Here is a 26,386-nt window from a genome sequence, read left to right on the forward strand (position 1 = left end):
TGCAACAAACCACACGACCAATTAGTCAAACCGAGACCTAAAACTTTCGGAGGCGACAGTGATTGCACGGTTCGGAGCACGAACAGGTTAAACTGCATCTACATGAGTTCACCACTCTTCAAAAAACAAAAATCCTTGATGATTCCGTGATTCCGTGATGGAAAAAAAAAATCTCTGATTATTGGAAATTAATATTCCTGTGATTTTCGTAAAAGTTATCGTAGAACTTTCGGAGGTGACAGTGATTGGCACGGTTCAGAGCACGAACAGGTTTAACTACCTACATCTACACGAGGTCCACCTTGAACTTTTTAGGTACGTACATATAATCAGCCAAAGTGCTAAAAAAATGTGTAAGCATTAACTTACATAAAACTGCTTTATTCGATTATAATGTCTGGTCACAGCTTTTTGGTGCTATTGCCATCGTCAGAGCCTTAGTAGGGAGAAAACTAAATTTAAATACATTTTTCAATTTTAAAAAAACAACTTCCTATGTATTTACAATTAGTTTTCTCACTACAAAGGTCCTGGCGATAGCAAAAGTGCAGAAAAGCTGGGACCAGACATTGTAATCGAATAAAGCAGTTTTATGTAATTTAGGACTTACACATTTTTTAGCACTTTGGCTAATTACCTACCAAACAAGTTCAATTAAGTGATAAGCGCTACTACCAATATATATTACAAATTAATAGTTTTTTTTTTTTACTCAGTGGAAACGGAATACGAAATTTCTTGCGCATGTTGAAAATCAGTTGGTAACAGTGCAGCGACCCCCCCGCGGAGACAAAAGCATAGACTTCCGACTTAAGTTCCTGCAGGTCACAGAAAAACTTCAACGTTGTTCACGTTGAGAACCCCCTATTGTTTACCGGCTATTTCCCGTTAATTCCCTTTCCCGTCGAAATAGCGTGATGCGGCCGGCAGAGCTTAGAGGACGTCGCTAGACCGGAAGCTATTTAAGTACCCCGGATTGGAGAGCTTTCGAACTTTGATAGCTGCGAATAAATAGAGCTTGGAGATGACAATTTCCTCTCCTCGATTTATCCGTGGGGGCGTGGGGGGCCAGTGTCTGGCGATAGCGACGAGACGAACCGACCGCAGAGGCTGAAGGCGGCAACAGTCGAGGACAATACTGCCGTGCTAAGGAAAAACGCCGTATGAGCCTTCACACGTTGCCATATTTCCTTCAAGAAAAACGGAATTTACCGAGAAAATGGAGATGTTGCATGTGTGAGGAATTTGCGATTTGACTGTTGATTCTTACGTAAAACGTCGCGAGAAAAACGATGGTGCCACTGGTTTTCTCTGAAATCAACTCCCAAGCTCAAGAAAAGCTCACAAGTTGAGGCCTAAATGGAGGGGATATCCTAGGGAGCAAATACATTAGCAGGGTTGCCGTGTTTTAAGTTTTGGAGTCCCCGAATAAAGTGGCAGCCATGTCAACGGATTTGCTCCCTATCTTTGCATGAAGAGTTTGTCTTGATGTAGAGGTGGACTCTCAGGATAGCATGGGATATCCCCTCCATTTTGGCCTCAACTTGAGCGCTTTTTTTAGAGCTTGGGAGCAGTTGATTTCAGAGACAACCAGTGGGACCATCGTGTTTCTCGCGACGTTTTACATAAGAATCAACAGTGAAATCGCAAATTCCTCACACATGCACATCTCCATTGTGAATATTTTTCCTCGAGTTTTTCAGTCAATTTTGTTGGCGATTTACTCTAAAATGTCTGAAAATTTCTAGGAAAAATATGCATAACTTTCCTCAAAAACACATGATTTAATCGGGGAAATTGGGCAACTCTCGAACGTTCATACGACTTTTTTCCTCGTGTCCATTTGTGCCATAAGTGCTGTTGTGCCTAATTTCATAAATTGACTACTGGTCCATAAGATATAATGATGAGTATAGAGCCTATTTCAAATAAATGTTGCCATTTTAGAGCATTAGTTCAAATTATGAGCTGATGGTGCTCACGAATGGGATATTTGAAATGAGCTTTTTAAGATGCTTAGGCTACTTCCGTTCATAAAAGCCGCTTTCATAAGGCGCTTACTCTATTTACTTCTCGGGGCCATCGGAGACACGATCTTCGAAAGTTGTTATTTACTGGCGCTGACGAATTTTAGTACGCGATTCCTGTCGCCAAGTTTGATGCATACCGAAAATATCGCAGTTACAACTTAAAAACTCATCGAATTCGTCCATTCACGGAGAAAAAGTAGGTATCACAATCTCAACTGTTCTCCTGACTGATTTTGGCGCCAATTGCGAGAGTAGTTGCACCAGTCAAAGGTACCTATTGTTGAGTAAGTCGAAAGTGTGGTAGGATCAACTATACCTCTGTCTGGTGTAACTGCTGTTATAACTGACGCAAAAATCAGCTAGAAGTATAGTTGAGATTGTGATTCTTTTTTTTTTCAGTGTTCGATACCAAATATTTCACAGATTCTACTGCAAAAGTCTTTTCTTTCAAGTTTTTTTCAATTTTTTTTTTTTTTTTTTTTTTTTTTTTTTTTTTTTTTGAGATTTTAGAAAGGATAAGATGGTTGTTTATAGAGGTAATTTTTAGCACGCTGGCGCTGGGTCTATAAATGACCTCAGATTTTTCTGTGCATTCCCCCAATTTTCCCAGAAAATTGAGATTTTTCTAAAAAAACGGATTGTTCCAAGGAAAATGCAATTTTCCGGTGCAAAATTGGTGCATGAAAAAGAAGAACCAAGATTACTGCCGGACTCAGCTGTCCAAAATACATATGATCACATAAGTAGCACGTATGTATTTACGTTTTCATTTGTGCTTGAAAACCAATAAGTATACTCTGGGGCCATATGAACATATTTATGCTAAAAGGAACTATGTGCATATAGAGATTGCGTGTAACATAGTTCCTTTTAGCGTAAATACGTCCATATGTAAAGCTTATTATGCTCCTACGTACCTTCCTACGAACCCTCCTACTTTTAGGCAGCAAAAATTTAATTAAGGCACCACTCGCAATCATGTTAATTTATTTTCATTTCACTAAAACATGTTTTGGAATACCTTTACTTTTTAAATTAAAATTTATAAAAGGGAAAATTTAAATTTTTTTAGAAGATTCTTCATAACGTGGTGATTTTTTTTGTACCTCAAATTATTGATTATTTAAATTCTGATTTTGAAAAAAAATCAAAAAAATTTTCCAAAATCATAGATGTTAAACATATCTTTTGAGAGTTAATGAACAGAATTTGCGCAGAGTCGTTTATACTCGGGTCAGGGCAGTGACGAGGCGTGAAAAATCGATTATCGATATTATCCCATTTGAAGCTGTGGTAAAGAATCGATTTATAAATCGAAACGTTAATTTATAATCGAATTCGTTGTGAACACCCTGTCTATCGATCATTTTCCTTGGGTTTAAATGGCAGATCTTCTTCTTCCGTGTCCGATAGCACCAATAAGATTAAATTAGATTTTCCCTGACCAATAATTTGCAACATAGATTGCTTCGTCATTTACACTAAAAATATCGTCCCTTGTGCAGGTTTTAGTCATGTTAGGGCAGATTAGAAGGTGGTTGTAGTCTTGCTTTGCCCCACACTCGCATAGTTCGTTCTCAGCGAAACCCCACCTCAGCAAGTTTGATTTACACCGTGTTACAGCTGTTCGTAACCGATTAAGAGACTTCCACGTCCCGAAGGTCAGGTTAAGGCCAAGAGATCCCTCCTCTAGTGGTTCTATCTTCGAGTGTGGTACTGAATTTTTCCACAAGTTCAGTCGCCGTTCTTTCGGGGTTGTGGAGAGTTCTTCCGTGCAATCAATGAAACTCTTGCGAGATTTCAGGCGGACCCGTTGTCTTTGATGCTCATGCAAGGGGTGTCTCGGGTCATTCTTCTGTTTGGTTCTTTCAATTTCAGCGGCTACCTGCCTTCGGATGGGAGGTGGCGCTATCCCTATAATAGGGTACAGTTCCTCAGTAGGTGTTGGTTTGAGGCATCCTGTGGCAATGCGTGCGGTTTCGTTTACGGCGATATCCACCTGTTTGGCATGTGTAGATCTACCCCAGACTGGTGCTGCGTATTCCGCTGCCGAGATGCTGAGTGCCAGCCCTGTAGTGCGTAGAACATGAGGTTCGGCTCCCCATGTCGAACCTGTCAATTTCCTCACAATGTTGTTCCTAGCAAATACTTTTTTAATGGCAGATCAATCGATGTATCGCAAAGCACGCCACGCCACTGTTCGGGGCAACGAGCTAGCAAGTACCGAACCCAGTAATGGGCCATTAACGCGCCGCGCCGTGCCCGCATTGGAGGAGTGCGGATGATTTCAATACGTAAGAATACAGTGTTAAACGTGGCAACAAGGCGCAGCGTCGCGGCAGCGTGGAAGCCACGCCCACTAAAGCTGCGCCACTCCGATCCTACAGCACTTATAGCGTCGCGACGCAACATTAAGCGGCACCGCGACGCCTCCATTGAACTACCGCGATTTCGTCCCTCCGCTCTCACCGTTTCCGTAGTGTAGTGGTTATCACGTGCGCTTCACACGCGCAAGGTCCCCGGTTCGATCCCGGGCGGAAACATATTTTTTACATTTGTTTTTTTAAATAATTGAATTGAGTAACAATAATTGAGTGATAAAATACATGCTACATAGTAAAATTTTAGATATATTATGAGTAGAAGATGATGATTGACTATACGGAGAGAAGACGGAAGTTCTCACGGTTTCCTTTATTAATTATGGTTATGCACAGTGACATGGCGTGCTTTGCGATATATCGATTACTCTGCCATTTAAACCTAGTGAAAATGATCGGTAAGCAGGGTTTTAGCAACGAACACCTTAATAATCGATTCTTTACCATAGCTTCAAATGGGGAATTATCGATAAGCGATCATTCACGTCTCGCCACTATACTTATGCACTGCATACCATTTAACGTGGCAGTTCTTAATAGGCATATAGAGTGCATTTTATTAGTTTAGTTTCTATTTTTACGTCGTCAATTTTTCTAATCATTTGTTAGCTTTAGACAATTTTTGGAGCTTAATTTTAGCTTTAAATAATTTTTTGGAGCTTAATTTTAGCTTTAAATAATTAATTAGTTGTTTTTTTTATTTAATTATTTTTTTTAACAACCAATTTCAGCGAGTTTTTTTAATGTTCAGGGTTTAAAGTTAAGTCACGGCTTGTTGACAACACACATGAAAAAAAAAAATCCACATGGATCTTTGTACTTTAATGCAAAAATATGTTTCAAAAAATTCATTTCGTTTTTTTAAAGAGAAAACTTTAAAAAAAAAAAAAAAAAAAAAAAAAAAAAAAAAAAAAAAAAAAAAAAAAAAAAACATGCCACCACCTCTCCCTGGATACTGACTTAACTTTCCGGTGGAATGATTTCTGGAAAAAAAACCCATTAAAGTAGGAAAATAATATCACATAAAATAAAAATTCAGCGTTTCCTTAAGCGAATAAAAAGTGACAGGGGATAAACAATAAAATCACGATTTTTTTCCATTTTTTTTTTTTTTTTAAGCTGGACTATTACTCGTGTATTGTTCAACTTGGCCGCTCCTCAACGATGTTGGCACAGATAGATTTCAACGATCACTCGCGCTCACTACATTCTTTCAGTGATGAGACGTGAATGATCGATTATCGATAGTTCCCGATTTGAAGCTATAGTAAAGAATCGACAATCAAGGTGTTCGTTGCAAAAAACCCTGATAATCATCAATACTTTTCTATAAAGGTTCAAATGGCAGATCAATCGACAGATCGCAAAGCACGCTACGTCACAGCATCCGATGCATACATCTGCCCCAATTAACTGACAGGTAAAAAAGGGAAACATAAGTTCCCGAGGGACACGGGACAAAAACTCTGACTGCACATCTATATTTCAATTTTTTGCGATGGCGCATAACTCATCTCCCGCGGTCCCATCATTGTTTCCGGCTCCAGCAGTGGCGTGGCGTGCTTTGCGATAAATCGATTGTTATGCCATATAAATCTATGGAAAAGGATCGATAAACCGGGTGCTCGCAGCGAACACCTTAATAATCGATCCTTTACCATAGGTTTAAATGGCAGAAGAATCGATATATCGCAATTGGCACTGGGCTCCGGCTCTGATCGGCAGGCAGGAAAATCCGAGTATTGAATTGCTCGAATTAAATACTCCGCTGCACTGCGATCGTTTCGCGGTGCATGGCAGCCTGCAAAAAAGGGGGGAAAGGATGACGAATGCAACAAATAATTATTGAACGGATATTTTCGACGTTGGGACGGCCGAATTCAAGTTTAGTTCTGCTGCGATTGAGAATATTACACTAAAACTTGGCAACGTTCACAACTGCAGTAAATTTTTTTTAGTGTATTTTTCGAGGGAAGAAAATCCGCTGGTTTTTTGTTCTTTTTTCTTATCATTTTTTCTTTATATATATAAACACTGTGGGAATACGTATTCTGAGGGAAGAATACAAAATGTATAAGCTCAAGCTTTCTTTTATACACTGTTAAAAAAGATTCTGGCCTGAGTGGCCTGAGTGAAATATTTTGGAGCTATCCTGCCTGAAGCATCGAGTGACAAAATTTTGCGGTGAGTTAGATAGCTCGCTCTGGCATGGGAAGCTCCTTGTAGCATGTGTCACTCCAGGAAAGACAGATATTGATTTTGGCTCGGGAGAGGTACTCTCCACTCAGATTTGAAATACTTAACAAGAAATAGAGCTATAATTTTTTGCGCATCATCAACGCGCATCGGCCGTTACAATCTTATTCTGGAATTCACGACTGCGACGGCGTCGTCAGTCTCCAGCCAGTGGCTTTTGCGTGAACAGTGATTAGTTGCGACTCGTGAAGGTGTACAGCAAATTAAATTTTGTTTGAAGGCTTTCCAGGATGATACCCCATGGATCCCATACCGAAGTGTCCGCTGAGTTCCTAACACGACGGAAAATAAAAATTCGTCCTGGTAGAATAGTCTACCTCCAGGAATTTTGAAAACGCCGGTAATAAATGTAATAATCCATTCGTAACAATACATAACTTGAAATGAGAAAAAATTGATAATCGATCATTCATGCTGCGCCACTGTTCTTGGAGCCGTACATAAGATACCGAATTCCAGAAACGGTTCAATTCCCAGGGAATTCGGGGGGAGCTGTATTTCTGCACAAGTTAAGATAATTAATAAAATAATTTTAAAAAATTTTAAGAAAAACTCACTTGCGACGATGTTTATAATTTAAATTAAAAATCGTCGCGAGCTAGTTTATTGAAAATATTTACATTTTTTTATTAATTGATTCCCATTCCTTCCCTCGTAATGCACTCGTAATCTAACTAATATTATTTTAAGTATATAAACTAATACGCAACGGCGCAACGCTCCCCTCCCCTTTCTACTGATAGACCTCAGTTTCTTTTCCACATTTTTAAATTCAACATAAAAATGAAGGCAAAAAATCGACTGAGATCACGCAACTCTTCTAACTGCGCGTTTTTCGTTCCGTTGAGTTCGCTTCTAATTGCCATGATGGCAAAAAGAGCTGATTGGGAGCATAAATAGTTGCGTGCAGTATTTTACCCACCATTAATGGTCCTGGTTTACGTAAGTTTTCCTTGTGATACATACAAGATTGTTCATATAGATAGCTAGGTTATGTTGTCCTCATTTAAGGCAGACCTATAGTCGCGAAAACATTTGCAACGTGTGAATGTCTTAGGCCTGAGGTGAAAAATTTCAAGATCTAGAATCACTGTCTTTAGGAATTTCTAGGCCTCCTGAATGCATCCATAAAAGTTTAAAAAAAATTTTACGCTTGAAATTTCACTGTAATAAATTTCATAATTTGCCATCGCCGGCTGGGCTCTCACCGCAAAGTGGATCGAGTCAACTAGAGAGGTAGGACAAGAAATTTTTGACTAAAACTGCAATGTTTGGTGATTATTTCGTCACATCTCACATTCCAAGGGGTGCCATAGGTAGAAAATTGCACGAGAGAACCAATATAGCCACTTTAAGGAACCTCAAAATTTCGTATGAGCGGAGTTATAAGCGTTTAAAGTTTCTGAATTTTGTCCGACCTCTCCTTGAGTCCCTTTACACACAGAGTTAGGACATCTCGATTATCAGCTGGCTAGCAGCCGGCCTGGGCTGGCCATGGAGGCACAAAAGAGTGCACTCAAACGAACGATATTGTGGGATAAGGATAAGGAAGCCTGCGATGTCTGTCATCCAAAAACAACAACACTGATCGAAACCTATAACCAAAGAAATTGCAATAAAATAAAATTAGATTGATTAGTGGATAATTTCTTAATCTATTTTCATTTTGGTGCGATGAAAATAACAATTCACTCTTGATAAACCACAATTTAGTTATATTTTCATTACTTTTGTTCGCATTCGAGGTACCGCCATCTTGGTGCACTCGTTTGTGCCTCCATGAGCGAGAAACAATCAAAATTAGATTTTTTTTTAAGCCACTTTCAGCCCAACCTAGTCCTGACCTAGCCCAACCACAAGTGAGATGTCGTAACTCTGCGTATAGAGGGACTTTAACCTCTCCTATTGACTCGATCCACTGTGCGCCGTAACGTAGACAACCCCCTCAGTGGCGATTTTGCAAGTTAGCAACCTTGTTTTCCCTCGAATCAAATGTGCGTAAAACAATCGATTCTTCTTGAAGCAGCTTACCTCACCTAAAATCGATATTTTGAAAGGCTTTAAATGGAGGAATAACAGTGTTGCCACCTTTCAAAATAGCCACTCCCGGTTCCGATAAAATCCGATTCGTGGTCCCTCGACAACGGAGGCGGAGGCGAGGCGAGGGGGGAGCAGTGGCGTGGCGTGCTTTGCGATATATCGATTGTTATACCATTTAAATCTATGGAAAAGAATCAATAAACCGGGTGTTCGGCTGTTCGCAGCGAACACCTTGATAATCGATTCTTTACCACGGGTTTAAATGGTATATCAATCGATACATCGCGAGTCACGCCACACCACTGGAGGGGGGGGGGGGAGGAGAAGGACGGGTGAGATCAAGAAGCAGGAAGGATCTGAAATAGACGGGTTGCGCGTCTAATTAAAACAATTAATTAAGGGACGCGGGATTATGCGCCCGCTCCCGTCGGCGCACAGCGGATCGAGTCGACGGGAGAAGTTGGACAAATTTTGGGAACTTTAAAAGCTTATAACTCCGCTCATACAAAACTTTGAGGTTCTAAAGTGGTTCCATTGGTTTCCTCGTGAAATTTTCAGCTAGAAGCACCCCTTAAAATTTACGCTATTAAAAATCCCGCCGCGAAATCCACGCTTACTCAGTTGCTATTTTGACCACCAGTTACTCTGAATTCTCAGAAATCTTAGGTGAAATTCACTGTTAAAAATCCCGGCGCGAAATTCACGCTTACTCAGTTGCTATTTTGACCACCTGTTACTCTGAGTGCATGGATCCGGCGCGAAATAAGCTCGGCGCAAATTTCGCGCTCTGGCGGGAGTGAAATTCTGACAGGCAAACGTAAAACGGAACTAGAGTACCTGTATAGCGAGAGTATGGACAGATCGCTTCATGGAGGTCTCAGGGCCCAAAAGTACAGCCATCCTTCTAACCAACTTCTGACACACAAAATTTCACTGCCAGTCTGCAGAGTCTGCAAATTCTAATTCTAACCAAGATGGCCAAGAATGTACAAAAATGAGCGTTCTTCCGCAAAAATGAGTAAATTTATGCAAAAACTGAGTCAAATACGTGCTTTATGAACAACGGTTCGTAACAATAGTATTAATAAATCGTTCTGGGGAATTGAAATTCATAGGTTGGCTGCATTTCTGGGCCCTAACTTTATTCGCAGAAGCATCGGTGAAGGCCTGATGAATTTTCGGAGTTTCACATCTGCCCATACTCTCGCTATACAGGTACTCTAAACGGAACTGCCGCAGCATGGATTTGAACTCGAGTCGCGGCGGTGATAGACGAGTGCGCTACCACTTTGCCAATCGGCGCTCGTACCAGGACGCCCTGAATTCACGCTACTTGAGGTACCTCGACTAATTCGACCGTCGTTGGTGATATTTACGCTCTGATCTATCCACTCAGAGTACGGCGCGGAATTCGCGCTGGATTTTTTTTTTTTCACGCCGGCTATTCACTCAGAGTAAATCACTGATTTTTCACAGTATAAAAAGTGACGAAATAAGCATCGAAACTTGCAGTTTAAGTCAAGAATTTCATGTCCGACCTCTCTGATCGACTCGGCCCACTGTGCGGCGCGCGGGGATCGATCCCTCCACTTTTCCTGGGTCCCGGGCGATCCGCCGCGGAATGGAGACGAAAATCGATCAATCAATTATCGTCCCTTTGACGTTAGTCCGTATCTATTTTTCCAAAAGAGTCCTGGAAAGCGTGGAGTTATATGGACGAGAGGGTTCACGTGGAAATTGAAATACGCCCTTGTTACGCTAGAGGGGCGACGTCATTTCGTCCTCGGCCCCAGGAATCGCTCTTGGTTACCTTCACGTCCTATCGTTTTCCTCGTTTCCCTGGCATTGGCGAATCCAGAAAAAAGGCAACACTGTATCCCTTCCATTTAAACCTAAGGAAATGTATCGATTCTCGAAGGGATCAACAGGCTGGCTGGTTGTGCAATTGGTAGACAAAGCAGTGGACGAAGAAGATGAAAAGGTTATGAAGGGATACTATTGGTGTAAATGAGTTGTTACAATGCTGCCATGCTAAGCAAAACGCCGTATGAGCCTTCAGACGTTGCCAAATTTCCCCTGGCAAATCACTGATTTTCAGGACGATTTTTAAATGTTTGTCTACCAATTTCTCAGATAATTTGGTTTGTAATTTGATCTGATAAAACGTCTAAAAATGTCAAGGAAAAATATTCATAATTTTCTTAGAAAATATAAACATTTTATCGAGGGAAATTTGGCAGCGCTCGAATATTCATACGGCGTTCTTCCTTAGCACGGCAGAATGGACGAAGGAAATAGGTAAAAGACTAACTAACGACAACCCACGAGAGTCTCTTTAGTTTGTCTATCATTTTTCTCCCTTAGTCTATCAGAAATACTTATTTCAAAAAATTGGATTGCTCCATACTCCCTATGTTTTCTTTGTCCATAGCTTTGTTTATCAATTTCAGCGATCAGCCTTCAGGTGCTCCGACAATATTCGATTGGTCAACACGGGTTTAAACCAACGAACTACACCTCTAGAATGGCCGACCAGTGTTAGAGACCTGGAACGTTTTGAAGTTGATATAGGTTAGGTTTACTTGGGCTCACACAGCAGGCTGCCATCTAAACCCATGTCAGACGCTGCCCACATTTTGCCGAATATTGTTGAATAAAGTGATAGCAATGAAAAGATTGCATAACAATCGCACCTCCAAAGGTTTTCTTAACTCAAAAAATAGGAACTTTGAAAGCAAACCTAAAAAAAAATTAAAGTTTACATAGGTTGAAATTTTCACATGTAATCCTTATGGGCAAGACGCAGCAGAAATGGAGATTGAGGTTAGCTATACTTGGGCTCCCACCCCCCTCCTGCCTTCAAAAACCGGCCCATGCGCGTTACGCAGGTTTGCTATCTCGCGGCCATTCTAGAGGTGTAGTTCGTTGGTTTAAACGGAGAAAAGACAGTGTTGCAAAATTGCCGTGGACCGTCTGCCATTGTATCCCTCCCATTTAAATCTATGGAAATGTATCGATTCTCGAGGGGGCCAGGTGCTCCGAAAATATTCGATTTTTCAACGCGAGCTTAAAGGAGGAAAGTCAGTGTTGCCAAATTGCCATGGATCCGTTTCTATATCGATGGAGGCATAAGCAAACGGGACACATAGACTGGAGGGGGGGAAGGGTTGTGGTGGTGGTGGTGGTTTGGAAAGAGCCCAGGAAATTTTGCCTAAATCTGAGAAATTAGGAAATCATGCAATCATAGGAAATCATGAAACATTGCATTTTTGCAATTTCAAGAGACTTCGCGCTTAAATTTGTTAGTGAAAATAATTTTTAAGAGAAATCACAGTACAGTATAATGTGGACTCACTACAGTTTTTTCGCAAATAACGTCAACCTTTGCGAACTTACAACTCTTTGACAACTCTCAAATTCCATAATGGGGGCAATTTTTGCTCATTTGTTCGGCTCGTCACAATTAGGTTGGTGGATTTTCAAAGAACATTTTTGACCTCCTAAAAGATTCTGGCTAAACCACTGAAAAAGTTACTGGTGCGACAAATCGTGAGTGCCCTGTCTTGTTCCTGAGAAAGTTGCGCGAGCAAAACTGCGACGATCGTGAGCCGCGAATAGGGCTTGGTCCGCGAAAATCACGATTCACTCTAGAAAGGCACGTCATCCTGAAAAGAAATTTCCATCGCTATGTGAGCTTTTGACACTTTACTCGTATTCTCATCTAAGTGCAACATTTCTACCACGCACTTAGAAAGGTTAATGGAATTGACCTTTTTCTTTATTTTTTCCCGTCTTTTTTTTTGGATCCAGTATTCTCGTTCAAAGAACAATCAGAGCCATGTATGAACAGTGCCCTAGATTCGTTAGATTTCAAAGCGCTTCATGTTTCCCTATAATACAGGCGCATAGAACGAGGCAGATTCCACTTCTTGAAGAAAAAGAAAATGCATACATTAATTGGACCACGTTAAACAGAAAGGAACCAAGCCACATCAGCTATTGCCAAATTTAAGTGGGCAATTTAATTTTTTACATGAAAACGGTTGTGCGGATTTTCGTGCAAATTTCAGTGGAAATTCTCCATGGTACGAAGCAAATTCCTTAAACTTTTCAAAGAAATCCGAACTAACGTTCTCTCGTAAAAAATTTAATTGCCCAGTTAAACTTGGCAATAGCTGATGTGGCTCGGTTCCTTTCTGTTAAACTCAGTCCAATTGACCTGAAAAATTGTTTGATAGCTGTTGATTGCAAAAAATCAGACATACTAAAATGTCAATCACTCTCGGAGCTTTTGCAAATATAATTCAAAGGAGCTTTCGAGAACTTCAAGAGATTGCCTTCCCGCATTGTCATTTATTGCTCTTTCCGGATTTCCACGGCCCAAAGCAGTGCCTTTTGGCCCCCAAACAGAGCAGGGAAATAGAGATCCAAACAATACGTCAACGGTGGCGAAGCGTGAAAGATCGATAATCGATTATCGATATTTCCCCGCATTTGAAGCTGTGGCAAAGGATCGATTTATAAGATGTTCGTCGCGGACACCCTTTCTATCGGTCCTTTTCCATAGGTTTATATATGTATGGTAGATAAATCGATCTATCGCAACGCACGCCACGCCACTGTGCGCCGAACGAAACCATTTTGTAAGGTCGAGTCTGATGTGCTGCAATGGCCAATTATTTTATTTACGTTGATTTTGGGTTTCTCTGCGAACTGACATTTTTGCTTCTCTATAACTCTAATGAGAACGATACGCGTTAATTTCGTTCTTTTGTGTATTATTGCTGGTGTATTTAACATTTTTTGATAAGTAAATAAGCCCCAGCCAAGGTTGTTTGAAATTTTCAGTACTTTCAGGCTCCCATTGAAAACATTTGAAATTATGCTGGGAGCTCTGACGTGGAGAGTACTCATCATTCTTTTCTTTTTCTTTTCCTACCCGAGTGTACCTGCGAAACTTCGGGATGATAAAATTCGGATTCCCAGGAGTCGATTCCCTCATCAACTTCCGAGTTCGGGACTACATCCGACCTGAATGAATAACTATCAAAGCCTTGCACAGGTGCTCTAAAACACCCTCCGACAGCTCGCTAAATTAAAGTTTCCTTTTTTTTTTTTTTTTTTTTTTTTTTTTTTTTTTTTTTGTTCAATTTGCATGGAACGAGATTGATTTACCCCTATTTTTTCCTTCTTTTTCTGCAAGTTATACACATCAAAGTCTCGGTGATCATGAAAAAAAACGGATTTTACGACACAAACTACGGGAGCAGACAAGAAAAAATAATCTTGATTTAATCGTATGTTAGAAGGACGTCCGCTTGGATTAAGGGGCTTGAGTCCCGATTCATGCAAAAATCCGATTGAACCAAAAATATTTCTTCTCATCAAGTTTTTTAGGAGTCTAGACTGAGGATCCAAGAGATTTTTTTTTCAGCTTGCATATTGACTGTGTCCTCAAAAAAAAATTGTGGGAGTTTTTTACGCTATCATGATGGGGTGTATGACGGTGAAAAATATTCGGGATAAAAGAGGCGCAAATCCATTTTACCTTTTATGAAATTGACGCAGTATTATTGGCTTTGACTTTCAAAATCCTTAGATTCAATGTCATTGGGCCTAAGCTGTGATTTAAGCTGTAGCTAAAAAAAGGTCATTATTCCAGAGGAAAAAATACTGCTTTTTGCCGTATTCTGACAGTTGGAAAAGGTGAATTTGTCCGCTAATGCATGGTTCAGACAGTAGACAACGAATGAGTCTAAAAATAGGGGAAAAAGGAGTGTAAAAAATTCTGGGTGGGAGAATGACACGAAAGAAAAACGTCAAAACTTAGGTCATTGCTGTTCGGTGAATTTTCTAAAGTGTTTTGCCGGGGTCCCATGTACGTTAAAAGGATTCCGTTTTGCTTCAAAGTCGTTCCTACACGGTCCCATAAGCGGGTCCGCACTCTCTGTCCTCGTAGGAATGCAGTCCTTTTTAGTTGTGACTATCTCCAGTGTCTTCTTACTGCTTACTATTTCGCTCATCGGTGGTGATAAAGGTATATTGTAATTGCACTTTCTATTTTCTGTAAATGGACTCGTAGACAAGGTGAAAATTGAGGCGTGTGTTGCCGTGCTAAGGAAAAGCGCGGTATGAACATTCAAAAGTGGCAAAATTTCCTCCGATAAAATGCTCATTTTTGAGGAGAGTGATATGTATTTTATCTTGAATATTTCAGAAAATTTAGATCTGATTGCAACTGAAATTCTCTGAAAAATTAGGAGAAATATATTTACAGATTTCCATGAAAATGCGTATTTAGAAGAGGAAATTTGAAAACGCCTGAAAGCTCATACGGCGTTCTTTCTCGGCACGGCAGTATAGCGGGTCAAAACGAAAAATCACCAACATTTCTTCGATGTTAGGAAAATCGCAAAAAACTGTCATCAAAGTACTCGACCATAAATTTTATATCCGATAAAAACGCTACAAACACCGGAAGATTTTAGAATTGAAAGGTTAAAGCCCATAAAATTAACATGCTATTCAAGAATCAATTGGAGATTATTATATATAATCCTCATTTCTGGATTTTACTAGTTTTGATTCAGCTATGATTCTTTGCTAGTTTTAAAGAAAAAATGATTTAAACACCAATTAATGAAACGAAACAAAAATTGAAAACCTTTGGGAAGATTATTAATCTTTTAGTAATTAAATATTAACTATTAATACCGTCATTTACGCAATGTAACAATGTTCTGCAATGTTCCACAATGTTCTGCGAACGCTTATGGGGATAAAAAATCGCCCGAACCCGTGAAACCGAAGGTAAGTCGTAGTTTTGAACTTTCGTACACGAAATATATAGTTTAAAGGAAAAGCTATTTAAATTTCTAAATGGGCGTGCACGGAGTAAGAAATAGCCGGAATATGTAGTCCAACTTTAAGCCGTTGATGGGCTCTAAAATGTGTTAAGCGCTCGCAACTTAAAGATACAAGTTTTCCGTCAAATCCTTAAAATCAAATATTTTGACCCAACTCGACAAGTTCGCTTTCCTAACGTTATGCCTTGTTTGTATTAAGGTAAAATCGTCATCTTCCGGCCAAAATATCACAAGCGCCATGCGACTTTTCAAAATTTCCGCCGCCATTTTATTTTTTTACAGAGACATTGCTGGTTGACTCTGCTTGAAAGTTTCACTGAATTTTCTTTGCGCTGCCGATAAAATTCAGTGAGATTTTCGGACAGCTTTGTTGAACAATTTTTCTGCAAAAAAATAAAATGGCGGCGGGAATTTTGAAATGTGCATAGCGCTTGTGGTACTTTGGCATGGATGGTCACGAGTATTATTCATTAGAACTTAACGCAAAACATGGCACACGCTCAATAATTGATTGGCAGACACCGGATGCGCTGTTCAAAAGCAAAACATTTTGCGAAAGATAAGTAACGCTTTTCCTCAAAATACATGCGCATATACCTCTGAGATATTTTCAAACTTCCCACTGGAAGAGGTACATACTCTTGCCCATAGTAGTATGCAAAAACTCTCAAAGTACCACACTCACTGTTCTTTTGAACGAAATTGTTTACATTTGTTTGTGGGCGTTGGACGCAAACTTTATCAAGTAAAAACAATTTTCCATGGATAACTTTCGGATTTTACCCAAAATATTAAAATCGGAAAGGCGAGTCAAGACCATTTGATTTATATGTCGCAGGCAAATAGTGAAATTAGGCATTTTGTCAAATGCCTAGGCAAATAGTCAAATATTCAAACTTGGAATGAAATTCTGCTTCTTTTCCTAATTGTTGGCAAAACAATTCATTTCTCCTGTAAGAAAAAATTCTTAGTAAAAATTTACATCGCACAAAAGTATTTTAAACCATTTTTAGCTCCCGCACAGACACTTATCTAGAAATTTTCAGCATGTTCTAAAATACAGAAATTTTAGAATTTCATCATTTAAGAATATGAGAGGCAAATAAAGAGGAAGAGACATGAAGAGTTCGTAGGTTTGATGAGTTATTTTTCCAAAAAATATTGAAAACTCGCGAGCTCCTCGCCATAAATTCGCAAAATATCACAGACCGTCAAAATTTAACTATCTGCCTGGGCATTTGATACAATGCCTGATTTCATTATTTGCCTGCGACATACATATCGACGGTGAAAGTCGGCAATCACATAACTCGGTTTGCGACGTCGCAGACTTCCTGTCATACTTTATTTTTTAAACGGAAAACTACTCAACGGTAATTCTTTAAAACTGCCGTGATTTTTCTTCTATGTGCGAGGAAAATTCTGCAAAAACTTCAAGGAATCATGTCCATTTGTTCTCCTTTAAAAAAATAACATAGCTGCGGAGATTTTCAGACACCGCAAACGAGTTATGTGATTGCCGACTTGTACCGTCGATATACCTATGTTGCGTGACAGAGCATAAGAGTTGATTGGAGGCTGAAATCGATTTCCAACTAACACCTGATACAGACCAAATGTCGCATTACGAAAACAGCATATGTGTCATTGTCATTATTTTACCTATGCAGGCAGGTGCTTTAGTGTTTATGGATGATCCATCTGTATTCCCTTAGTATGTATAATACGTAGTCAATACATCGAATTCTCCATTTCTATAGATGTTAATGATGCTACTGTCCCTAGAGCAGCAGAACAACTTAAGGCATCGTCAAAGCAGAGCAGGAGTAAGTGTAAACTCTGATCATATTTAAATAAGTTAATTTACTGTCCTAGCTTTCTCCCACGCTTCATGTTAAAGTAGTCTATTAAATCATGGAAACTCAAACCAAATGTGGAAAAAACAGTTGCGCATAGGGGTGCGGAAATTTTCAAAAGGCCAACTGTTCTTGCTTCTCAAAAAATAAAGACACGACGCGGTATAACTCCAGGGCAAATCTGGTCCCTAGATCCCTTAGATTTGCAGTAAACATCTGTAAGTTGTTTTTTAGTGCAACATGAATATCGAAGATGCAAAATACTCTATCAAAAATCTGATGAAGTTTATGTGCACATAAACTACAGACACATAAGGCGAGATCATGGATGATCTGATCTACGATTTCAATACACTTTGCACATTGCACACGCCAAGTGGATACTTCAAGTTCAACAATTTGCCCGAAAATCACGATTTGCAGATAAAAGAATGTGAAAGTCTACTCCTTAGCGTGCAATCAGCGTCGTGTGTTACAAGCTCGTTCAAAATTCGAAATCGATTCGATTCCATTGATCGAATCGATTTCGAGTTTTTTTTAATCGCCGCAGCGACAAGCATGTCAGCCCCGATACATTGAAGTAAGAAAACCTAACCTGCGGGCCGATTATTGAAACTGATAGACAAAGCTATAGACAAAAACTACAAAAGGGATTTGGAGGGATCCTATTGGTGGAAACGGGTGGTTGCAATGGACAAAGGAGGTAGGTAATAAACTAACTAACGGCAACCCACGAGAGACCCGACAGTTAGTCTATCATTTTCCCCCTTAGTCTATGAGAACCAACTATGTCAACCAATAGGATCGCTCCATACTCCCTATGTCATCTTTGTCTATCGCTTTGTCTATCAGTTTCAATAATCGCCCCGCTGGATAATTAAAAATATCGATAAAGAATCAGGATTTTTATCACGTAGTAAATCGCGTTGATTCCATTCTGTTAAATGCAATGTATTTTTAATGAAAGGTTTCAGGGATTGCTTCAGAAACAGTTTCATAGGAGGATGCGGAGGGTCTACCGGAAATACTGCCTCTAAAGTATCCACAGATACTTCCATGGATACTTCTGGAGGATCAACACAGCCTCCGAAAAAACCGAACGCTCTCAAAAGTTTAAGGACAGGTGATAAAAAATTATTTACATCTACAACAGGTCTCCTCGGTTATTTACAAATTCATTTGAAAGACATTACGATTAATGAAAATAAGTCAGATTTTTTGACGTAAACTCAATACTGCCGTGCTAACAGGCCCGCCACAAGGGGGGGGGGGGGGGGATACTGGGTCCTTGGTACCGGGGCCCGTGACGCAGGTGACAAACCACTATGAATTCATGTGTAACCCTTGTCTCGTAGGGAAAAGTGAAAAAATTACCCTAAAAATTCCGCAAAAGGTGAATAAAGTTTCAAAAACACGCTAGGGCACTATAAAATTTTTCTTACTTTTTTAGCGATTTTCAAGATTTTGAGTATATCGGCGGTGAAACTACCAAACCGCGTATCTCGGTTTGCGACGTCGCAGACTTCCTGTCATACTTTATTTTTTAAATGAAAAACTACTTAACATCCAGTCTTGAAAATTTCTGTGATTTTTCCTCTTCGTGCGGAGAAAATTCCGTGAAAATTTCAAGGAATGATATTGATTTGGTCTACTTCAAAAAAATAAAATGTGAGCGTAGATTTTTAAACACCGCAAACGAGATACGTGGTTTGGTAGTTTCACCGTCGATATGTAGAATGATATTTTTAGTAACTGTGTTTCATTTTCTTCCGTTGTCGGATGCTAAGAGGCTCCTTTCTGGGCATCCTCGACTTCAATGGCTTAACTCCCTTGCCATAGACGTACGAAAGGGGAGTCCAGGGGGGCCCGGCTCCCCATAGAATTGAAAATTATCATCTGCCCCCTCAAAAAAAATTTTATAGATGTTTTGAATGCAACAATTCGAAAGTTTTTGGTGCTGAAAGTAAACAAAAAGGCGTAATTATTCTGCAGAAATTGATGGAAAATCTCCATCATAGGAGCTTCATAATGCGTCCAAATAGATTTAAAATTTCAAAATTTTCCCGGGGGAGGCCCCCGGACCCCCCCCCCCCCCCTGTGCTAGGGGCCCGGGCCAGAAAATTGGTACCAGGGCCCGAGATGGGCTGTGGCGGGCCTGCGTGCTAAAGAAGATCGCCGTATGAACATTCAAGAGTTGCCAAATTTCCTCGGATAAAATGTGCGTCCCTGAAGAAATTTATGAGGATTTTCCTTTGCAATTTTTTTCCTTGATATTTAAGATTTAATTGCGAGCAAAATTGCGTGAAAAAATTGAAGTGAAATATTTAAGATTTTCAAGGGACATTCGCTTTTCGTCGAAGGATATGGCAACGTCTGAAGGCTCATACGGCGTTTCTCCTTAGCAAGGCAGTATAGTGTGAGTCATGGCGCAAGTTACCAAATTTTCCGGGCAAATTTCAATTTTACCAGAAGAAACTTGGGCATATCTAATTAAGAAATGTCACTGATTATTCTTCTGCTCTCATGCAAAAATCGGAACAATTTTGGACTAAAATTGTGCAAGTTTTTTTTTCAAAAAAAATTGGGCCAATTTTGCAACCCTGGAATGAGATCACGTTCCTCCGTCTAGAAAACGAAGATTTATATCTACCTAAATACTAAGGGTAATAGTTTTTGGGCCAAAACCGCCCGTAACATTATTCCCCTTAAAATTTCGAATATCGATGGCGAAACAGCCAACAATCGAATCGCATTTACAGAAGCGGATCCAGCAATTTGGCAACATCAGATTTCCTCCATTTAAACCTATGATAAATCGATTCTTGTTGGAGCACCTAGCCCCTTAAAAGATCGATACATTTCCACAGGTTTAAATGGAGAAATGACAACGTCGCCATTTTGCTAGATCCGCCAATGCGCATTTAGCAGAATGGAGCCATCCCGTTTACTTGATTTTTGGTGAATTCCTGCATCTTCTTATTCACTTAAATACTTAGAAAAGCAGTTGTCGGTGAAAGAAAGACAGTGTTGCTGATTTTCAAGTGTCGTCACTGGAAGGAAATAAAAGCAAGGTGGGTAGCTACGCGGTACTGACACTTTGAGAAGATTGTTGATTGTTTTGACATTGAATTAATGATAATAAAAAAAAAAACAAACCACATACTAGACATCGCAAAATATCTTTTCGAGTTTATTGAAAAATCAAGGAGTTTTGTATCCTAGGACTAGGAGTAGGGGTGCACAATGTTCACGATCTGGCGGGATATATCTTGCGGGTGAACGGTGTACACTGCAAAACACGGTATGTACACTGCGGCGATAGCCGCGCTGATTTTTTGTTAAAATTACCTCGACAGCTTTGTTTTATCGTCAGAATTCCTTTAATTGCGCTTAACCCATGCCAGATGTAATTCGACCGCAGTGATTTTATGTCAAAATCTTCGACGGAGCTGTGTGATAGTGCGTAAGGAAAATTTGCGTTTTCCTCGTAAAGCGTGCACTGATGAACTTTCTGCACCCCTGTCGAGAACTTCCATTCCGTGAACCGAATTTAACAGATATGCACCGAGGCGCATTTTGGGAGGGTAATGAGCTGGGAGTAGTTTTGAATCTTAACAGTCGTAAATTTTCTAAGACTAGACTAAGAATTTTAAAAGACTAAAAAAAATATTTTAAAAATATATTTGAAATATTTTCAACGATATCCGAACAACGTCTTTAAAATATTGAACAAAAACTTGGAACACATTGCCGACATAATATTTGTGCGAACATTTTTTGGCTGGCGACAATATTGCCAACGATATTCTCCTAATGATATTTTGGAATTATTTTTGACAACTTGTCAAACAACTTTTTGATAATATCTTTGGAGTTGTGATACAAAGCATAGTAAGCGCGCTCTACCGACTAATTATGGAAATTGTATGGTACGAATGCATTTGCCACGTTTCTAAAAAACATGATCCAGAACGTCTTCATCTAGCCAAAGGTATGTGTTTTGAATCAAGAAAAATGTATTGCAGATTCTTCAGCAACAGCATGCGTGCATCAGGGGTGCAGAAAAGTCCACATTTTCCAAATATGGAAAGACCCTCACAAATGTGGAAGGAACACGGAGAAAAAAACCTCGTGCGTGGGACCCGAAGTTTAGGTCATATGGATCTCTGAAGTTTCCAGATTGAGCATCTGAACACTTTAGATCTAGCTTTCGAGGTTCGGATCACACATCTGAAACTTCAGTTCTTACATTTGAAGTACTTCAGTTCTTACATCTGAAGTACTTCAGATATAAGAACCGAAGTTTTTCGGACGTGAGAACCGAAGTTTTTCGGATGTAAGAACTGAAGTTTCAGATGTGTGATCCAAACCTCAGCAGCTGGACCTTAAGTGTTCAGATGCTCAATCTGAACAACTTCAGAGATCCATACGACCTAAACTTCGGGTCCCACGCACGAAGTTTTTTTCTCCGTGAAGAATTTGTAAGGGTCAAAAATCGGAAATCAAAGGAAAGGAGAGGAAACAGGTCCTCATTTTGTAAATTGATGTGAAATTTCGTGGAAAACTGTGGAAAATTGATGAGGAAAGTTTGGAAAGCCGGGCGCATGAAAATGTGGAAGCTTGGAAGATTCTGCACCCCTGGCGTAGATTGCAAGATTCGATGCAGTTTTGACAACACTGGTTATTTTGAAAATTTGATATACTAACCTCTAAATGGTTCTTTCAGGTTTATCAAAAAGTTTTAAAAAAATGAGCACCCTCAAGAGAGCTGACAGTAGAGACAGTAGAGCGGCTCAAGAGAGCCGTCATTTTCAAGACGTAAGTACTTTTTTCATGCAGTTCAACGTCTTTTCAACGGGCGGATACATTCGACCAGGATCCACGCCAAGCATAAGTGTATCCATTTTTAGGGTAATTAGAGGATAAGCCACCTTGATTGTTGTACTTCATTTCTATGCTACTTGTAAAATAGGAGCAGCAGATCTTCGGTCAGTTCTATTGCTCTCTAAAAAGGCGTAATGGAGATGTTGCATGTGTGAGGAATTTGCGATTTGACAGTTGATTCTTATGTAAAAGTTCGCGAGAAACACGATGGTGCCACTAGTTTTCTCTGAAATCAACTCCCAAGCTCAAAAAAAGCTCTCAAATTGAGAGCAAATACATCAGCAGTGATGCCGTATTTTCAGTTTTAGAGTCCCTAAATAAAGTGGTAGCCCTGTCAATGTATTTGCTCCCTATCTTAGCGTGGAGAGTTTGTCTTTATGTAGACGTGGACTCTCAGGGTAGGGTGGGATATCCCCTCGATTTTGGCCTCAACTTGAGGGCTTTTTTGAGCTTGGGAGTCGATTTCAGAGAAAACCAGTGGCACCATCGTGTTTCTCGCGAACTTTTACATAAGAATCAACAGTCAAATCGCAAATTCCTCACACATGCAACATCTCCATTTTACCCGGCGTAGAATCACTGATCACGCAAATAATGCATATGAATGCATGATATGATACTGGAAGCTCATCAAAACTGATTTCCTTCGATTGAAATCGATATTAATTCTTGTTTAAAGGCATAGGTTTAATACGCCGGTCAAGTTGGCCGAGCGGTCAGCGCGTTCGACTCCAGGCCCATAGGTCCCGGGTTCTTAATTGAAGCTAGATTCTGATTGAATCACGAATACTTTTTCTTGTCGATGTTTTTAAGAGTCTGGACTCTAGATCCAATGTGTTTTTTTCCAGTGTTTGTGCGGTAATCACTAATAATTTTAATATCTTAAAAAAACTATACTATGCTGATTTCGCTAAAACTAATCCATTTTATTTAGGTCCCTCCTGGCTGGGTTCTTTCAGGGCTCGCCCTAGGGCCAACCCTGCAATGGGGGATGATTTTAGTTCTGTCTCTATTGATCGGACAGGTAAGGTGCCAAACTTTTCAAAATTACTGATAGATTATATTTTTTTAGGGTAACAATAAATTGAATCGTATTGTTCGAAGACAAGAAGTAACTTTTTCCTGATACTTTTTCTTCAAGAACTTGACTACTGAATGTATTTTTCCTTCATAAAAAGATAATATGCTTTAAATGCGTCTCCTCCGTTGAAAGTCACGACACATGAGATCAGTCAAGTCGATAATAAAAGAAAAACAAACAAACAAACAAACAAACAAACAAACAAATAAAAAAGCAAACTAGACACAAGATGACATGTTTGTGAACTGCATTCGTGCGATTTAATTCTCGTCAAAGGCAAGAGAAAATAATGTTACATTCAGGGAATGAATCAAGATATTTTTATAAATTCCTCTTACTTCTTATACGGTAAGTCAATGGGGGATATGGGTCCTCCTCAATTTCATCATAAGTTTTCACGAACTCGACGTTATACTATTCATTGCATTAATGATGCTACACTTTATAGATCAGTTTCATACATTAATCAGTGAAATACGATGTTTAACATTTATTGTTCAAAGACACAAACTGGGTAGCAGTAGGGGTGGATTTTGTCTCTATACGTATAGATCGCTTGCGGAATCACCTTTTTTTGATTTGCATACTAACTTGACATTTGAATAGATCTAATTATTTATTTTGGCACGCGCAACAACACAGTTAAAAAATCTCCGTTTTTAGTGTTACTTTGTGGTTTTTTTTTTTGGGGGGGGGGGGGGGGGTATCAGATCAACCCAAAGAACTTCGCTGCTCAACATAATTTTGTGTTGAATTGACTCAAACCGTGGGTTATTCTGAGACATCGCGGCATGAAGCAAGTGTCCTGCGGAACTTATATGCTCGTATTCCTCCTCATATTCAGAGGTTGAAACTTGCAAGTACGGAAAAAAATTGGGTAGCATTTACCATATCCTGGTCGGTGAACGGCACAAAAAGAGAGTATGGTGACTTTCATAAAAATTATCGTGAAAGTAACGAGATTTTTCCTTATTGTGACAATAATTTTGGTGGAAGGCACCATAGTATCTGGTTGTCCTTAATCAGGTATGGCTAATGGTTGTGTTTAATCAGAGCACGGTAAATGCTACCCAACTTTTTTCCCGTGAGGGGCTAGCGCACTGGATCACCATCGATGCGATCCAAGTGCGAACCTGGCGACTGGTACCCGATTTTATGACGAAGACGCAAATTTTCAACACGAAGATGTGGTCACTGCAACACAAAGATTTGGTAGATTTGAACTAACAGGGAAAACTAGCAAAAAAATTAACAAACAGCTGTTATTAATTCGTATTTCACTTTCCGTATTAACTCAAAATTTTGGTTACTTCTTCTTAATGTGCGTGACCCACTTCTATTCATTAAGATCGGAAATTTGATTACTTCTGTTTCAGCCGAGAGAGAGCTATCGATCGGCGAAAATCCTTCGTTAATTCCACCTTCCACCGGTCCATTCGCATCCTCTTCACCATATAATACCTCCCACGATAGCTCGAAGATTCTTTCATCTCCTCCAGCAAAGAAAACCTCACCCTCTTCAAGCAAATCTCCTCACGAGTCTTCACCCAAGGTTTCGCGCACATCCTCCCGTGGTCACAAGCAAGAGGACCCAATCCCTACACCTTATTGCTTGACACCACCCGAATTCAGGTACGCTAATTCTCAAACTCCTGAACCTGAAGCATCACCCCGACAGTCTCCATCTAAATCTCGAACGCAGTCACCTACAAAATCTCCTCCCAAGACTCGTTCCAGATCTCCTACCAAAACATCTCCATATAAATCTCAAACGCAGTCACCTACAAAATCTCCTCCCGAGACTCGTTCCAGATCTCCTACCAAAACATCTCCATATAAATCTCGAACGCAGTCACCTACAAAATCTCCTCCTGAGACTCGTTCCAGATCTCCTACCAAAACATCTCCATCTAAATCTCAAACGCAATCACCAACAATATCTCCTCCCGAGACTCGTTCCAGATCTCCTACCAAAACATATCCTTCAAAGCCTTCTCCAAGGTCCTCTTTCACGGCTGCCGAACTCGTGGCTTCATCCGAAGAGTCTCCATCCGAGTCTCCAGTAAAGCCTCCTTTCAAAACCCGAACGAAATCTACTTCCGAGACTCCGTCCACATCTCCTTCAAATAAGCACTCTGCGAGGTCTCCTCCGAGAACTCCGCCTGGATCTCCTTCACAGACTCCAACCGACGGGACTCAGTGGTCCCCTTCTTTGGGGGCGGAGCTGTCTTCCGCTCTCCACAGGTCCCTGCCTAAAGCTTCTCTTCTGGGACTTCCGTCTTCCTCCCCGAGGACTTCTCCGTCTGCATCTCCTTCTCGCCAAAAAGCTTCGTCCGTATCTCCGCGCTGGAGGCCTCATAACCCCACCCAAAATTTTGAACAAGATTCCAAGGGCAATATATCTTCCAAAAGGCCACCTACCCCGTCTCAGAATAGCCCAGTCTGGAGACCTCCCATGGAGCCTAAAAAGGAGGGAGAAGTATGTGAAAGCCCAGAAAAACGGCTTTATGACGAATTGCACGGAAAACTGATGGCCCTTTTTTGTGAGTATCGGCATATAGTTAATATTATTATTAAAAAAACACAAAAGAATGGGGTGCCAAGGCTAAAACAGAAATAAAAACCTAGGTTGGTGCTAATACTTCTCTTCTTTTCTTGCTATCGCAAAAGGGGGTTTAAGGTGATTCGATGGACGCCATATTTTGTGTCAGAACGGCATGCGATATATCGCATCAATTGGTTCCATTTTTTCAGCTACTTGTCATTTTTCTCCAATTTTGAGATCGCAATTCTGTTGTCAGGAGACTAAAGCACTCATTTACCAATTTTAACGAAGAAATTCACAGTAATAAAGGCGTGGTTTTTTCAGAGAGAAAACATCGCATTCGATACTGATATCGAAACTGCACTCGCATGCGATATTTTCTCTCTGAAAAAACCACGCCTTTATTACGTTGAATTTCTTCGTTAAAATTGGTAAATGAGTGCTTTA

The 26,386-nt window shown here is 40.0% G+C and overlaps 2 protein-coding genes and 1 non-coding gene across 14 annotated transcripts in view; 2 read left to right on the forward strand and 1 right to left on the reverse strand.

Moving 5' to 3' along the window:
• The window catches only part of CASK (peripheral plasma membrane protein CASK), an 832,536-nt gene that overhangs the window by 506,794 nt on the left and 299,356 nt on the right, over nucleotides 1-26,386 (reverse strand). The gene's annotated exons all lie outside the window — the stretch shown is intronic.
• Nucleotides 8-26,384, forward strand: LOC140225607 (uncharacterized). Of its 2 annotated transcripts, XM_072305062.1 has the most exons (5): nucleotides 8-315; nucleotides 17,334-17,399; nucleotides 18,397-18,552; nucleotides 22,156-23,337; nucleotides 24,771-26,384. In XM_072305062.1, exons 4-5 carry the CDS (start codon nucleotides 23,298-23,300, stop codon nucleotides 26,012-26,014), a joined length of 1,284 nt encoding a protein of 427 aa, XP_072161163.1. In that variant the 5' UTR covers nucleotides 8-315; nucleotides 17,334-17,399; nucleotides 18,397-18,552; nucleotides 22,156-23,297; the 3' UTR covers nucleotides 26,015-26,384. The 2 variants fall into 2 exon arrangements, with proteins under 2 accessions (XP_072161163.1, XP_072161164.1); XM_072305063.1 differs by having other exon boundaries at nucleotides 17,334-18,552.
• Nucleotides 4,501-4,573, forward strand: TRNAV-CAC (transfer RNA valine (anticodon CAC)). The gene has a single exon. It is a non-coding gene; the product is annotated as a tRNA-Val (tRNA).

This window comes from Bemisia tabaci, chromosome 10, assembly GCF_918797505.1.
Source record: "Bemisia tabaci chromosome 10, PGI_BMITA_v3".
Taxonomy (NCBI): domain Eukaryota; kingdom Metazoa; phylum Arthropoda; class Insecta; order Hemiptera; family Aleyrodidae; genus Bemisia; species Bemisia tabaci.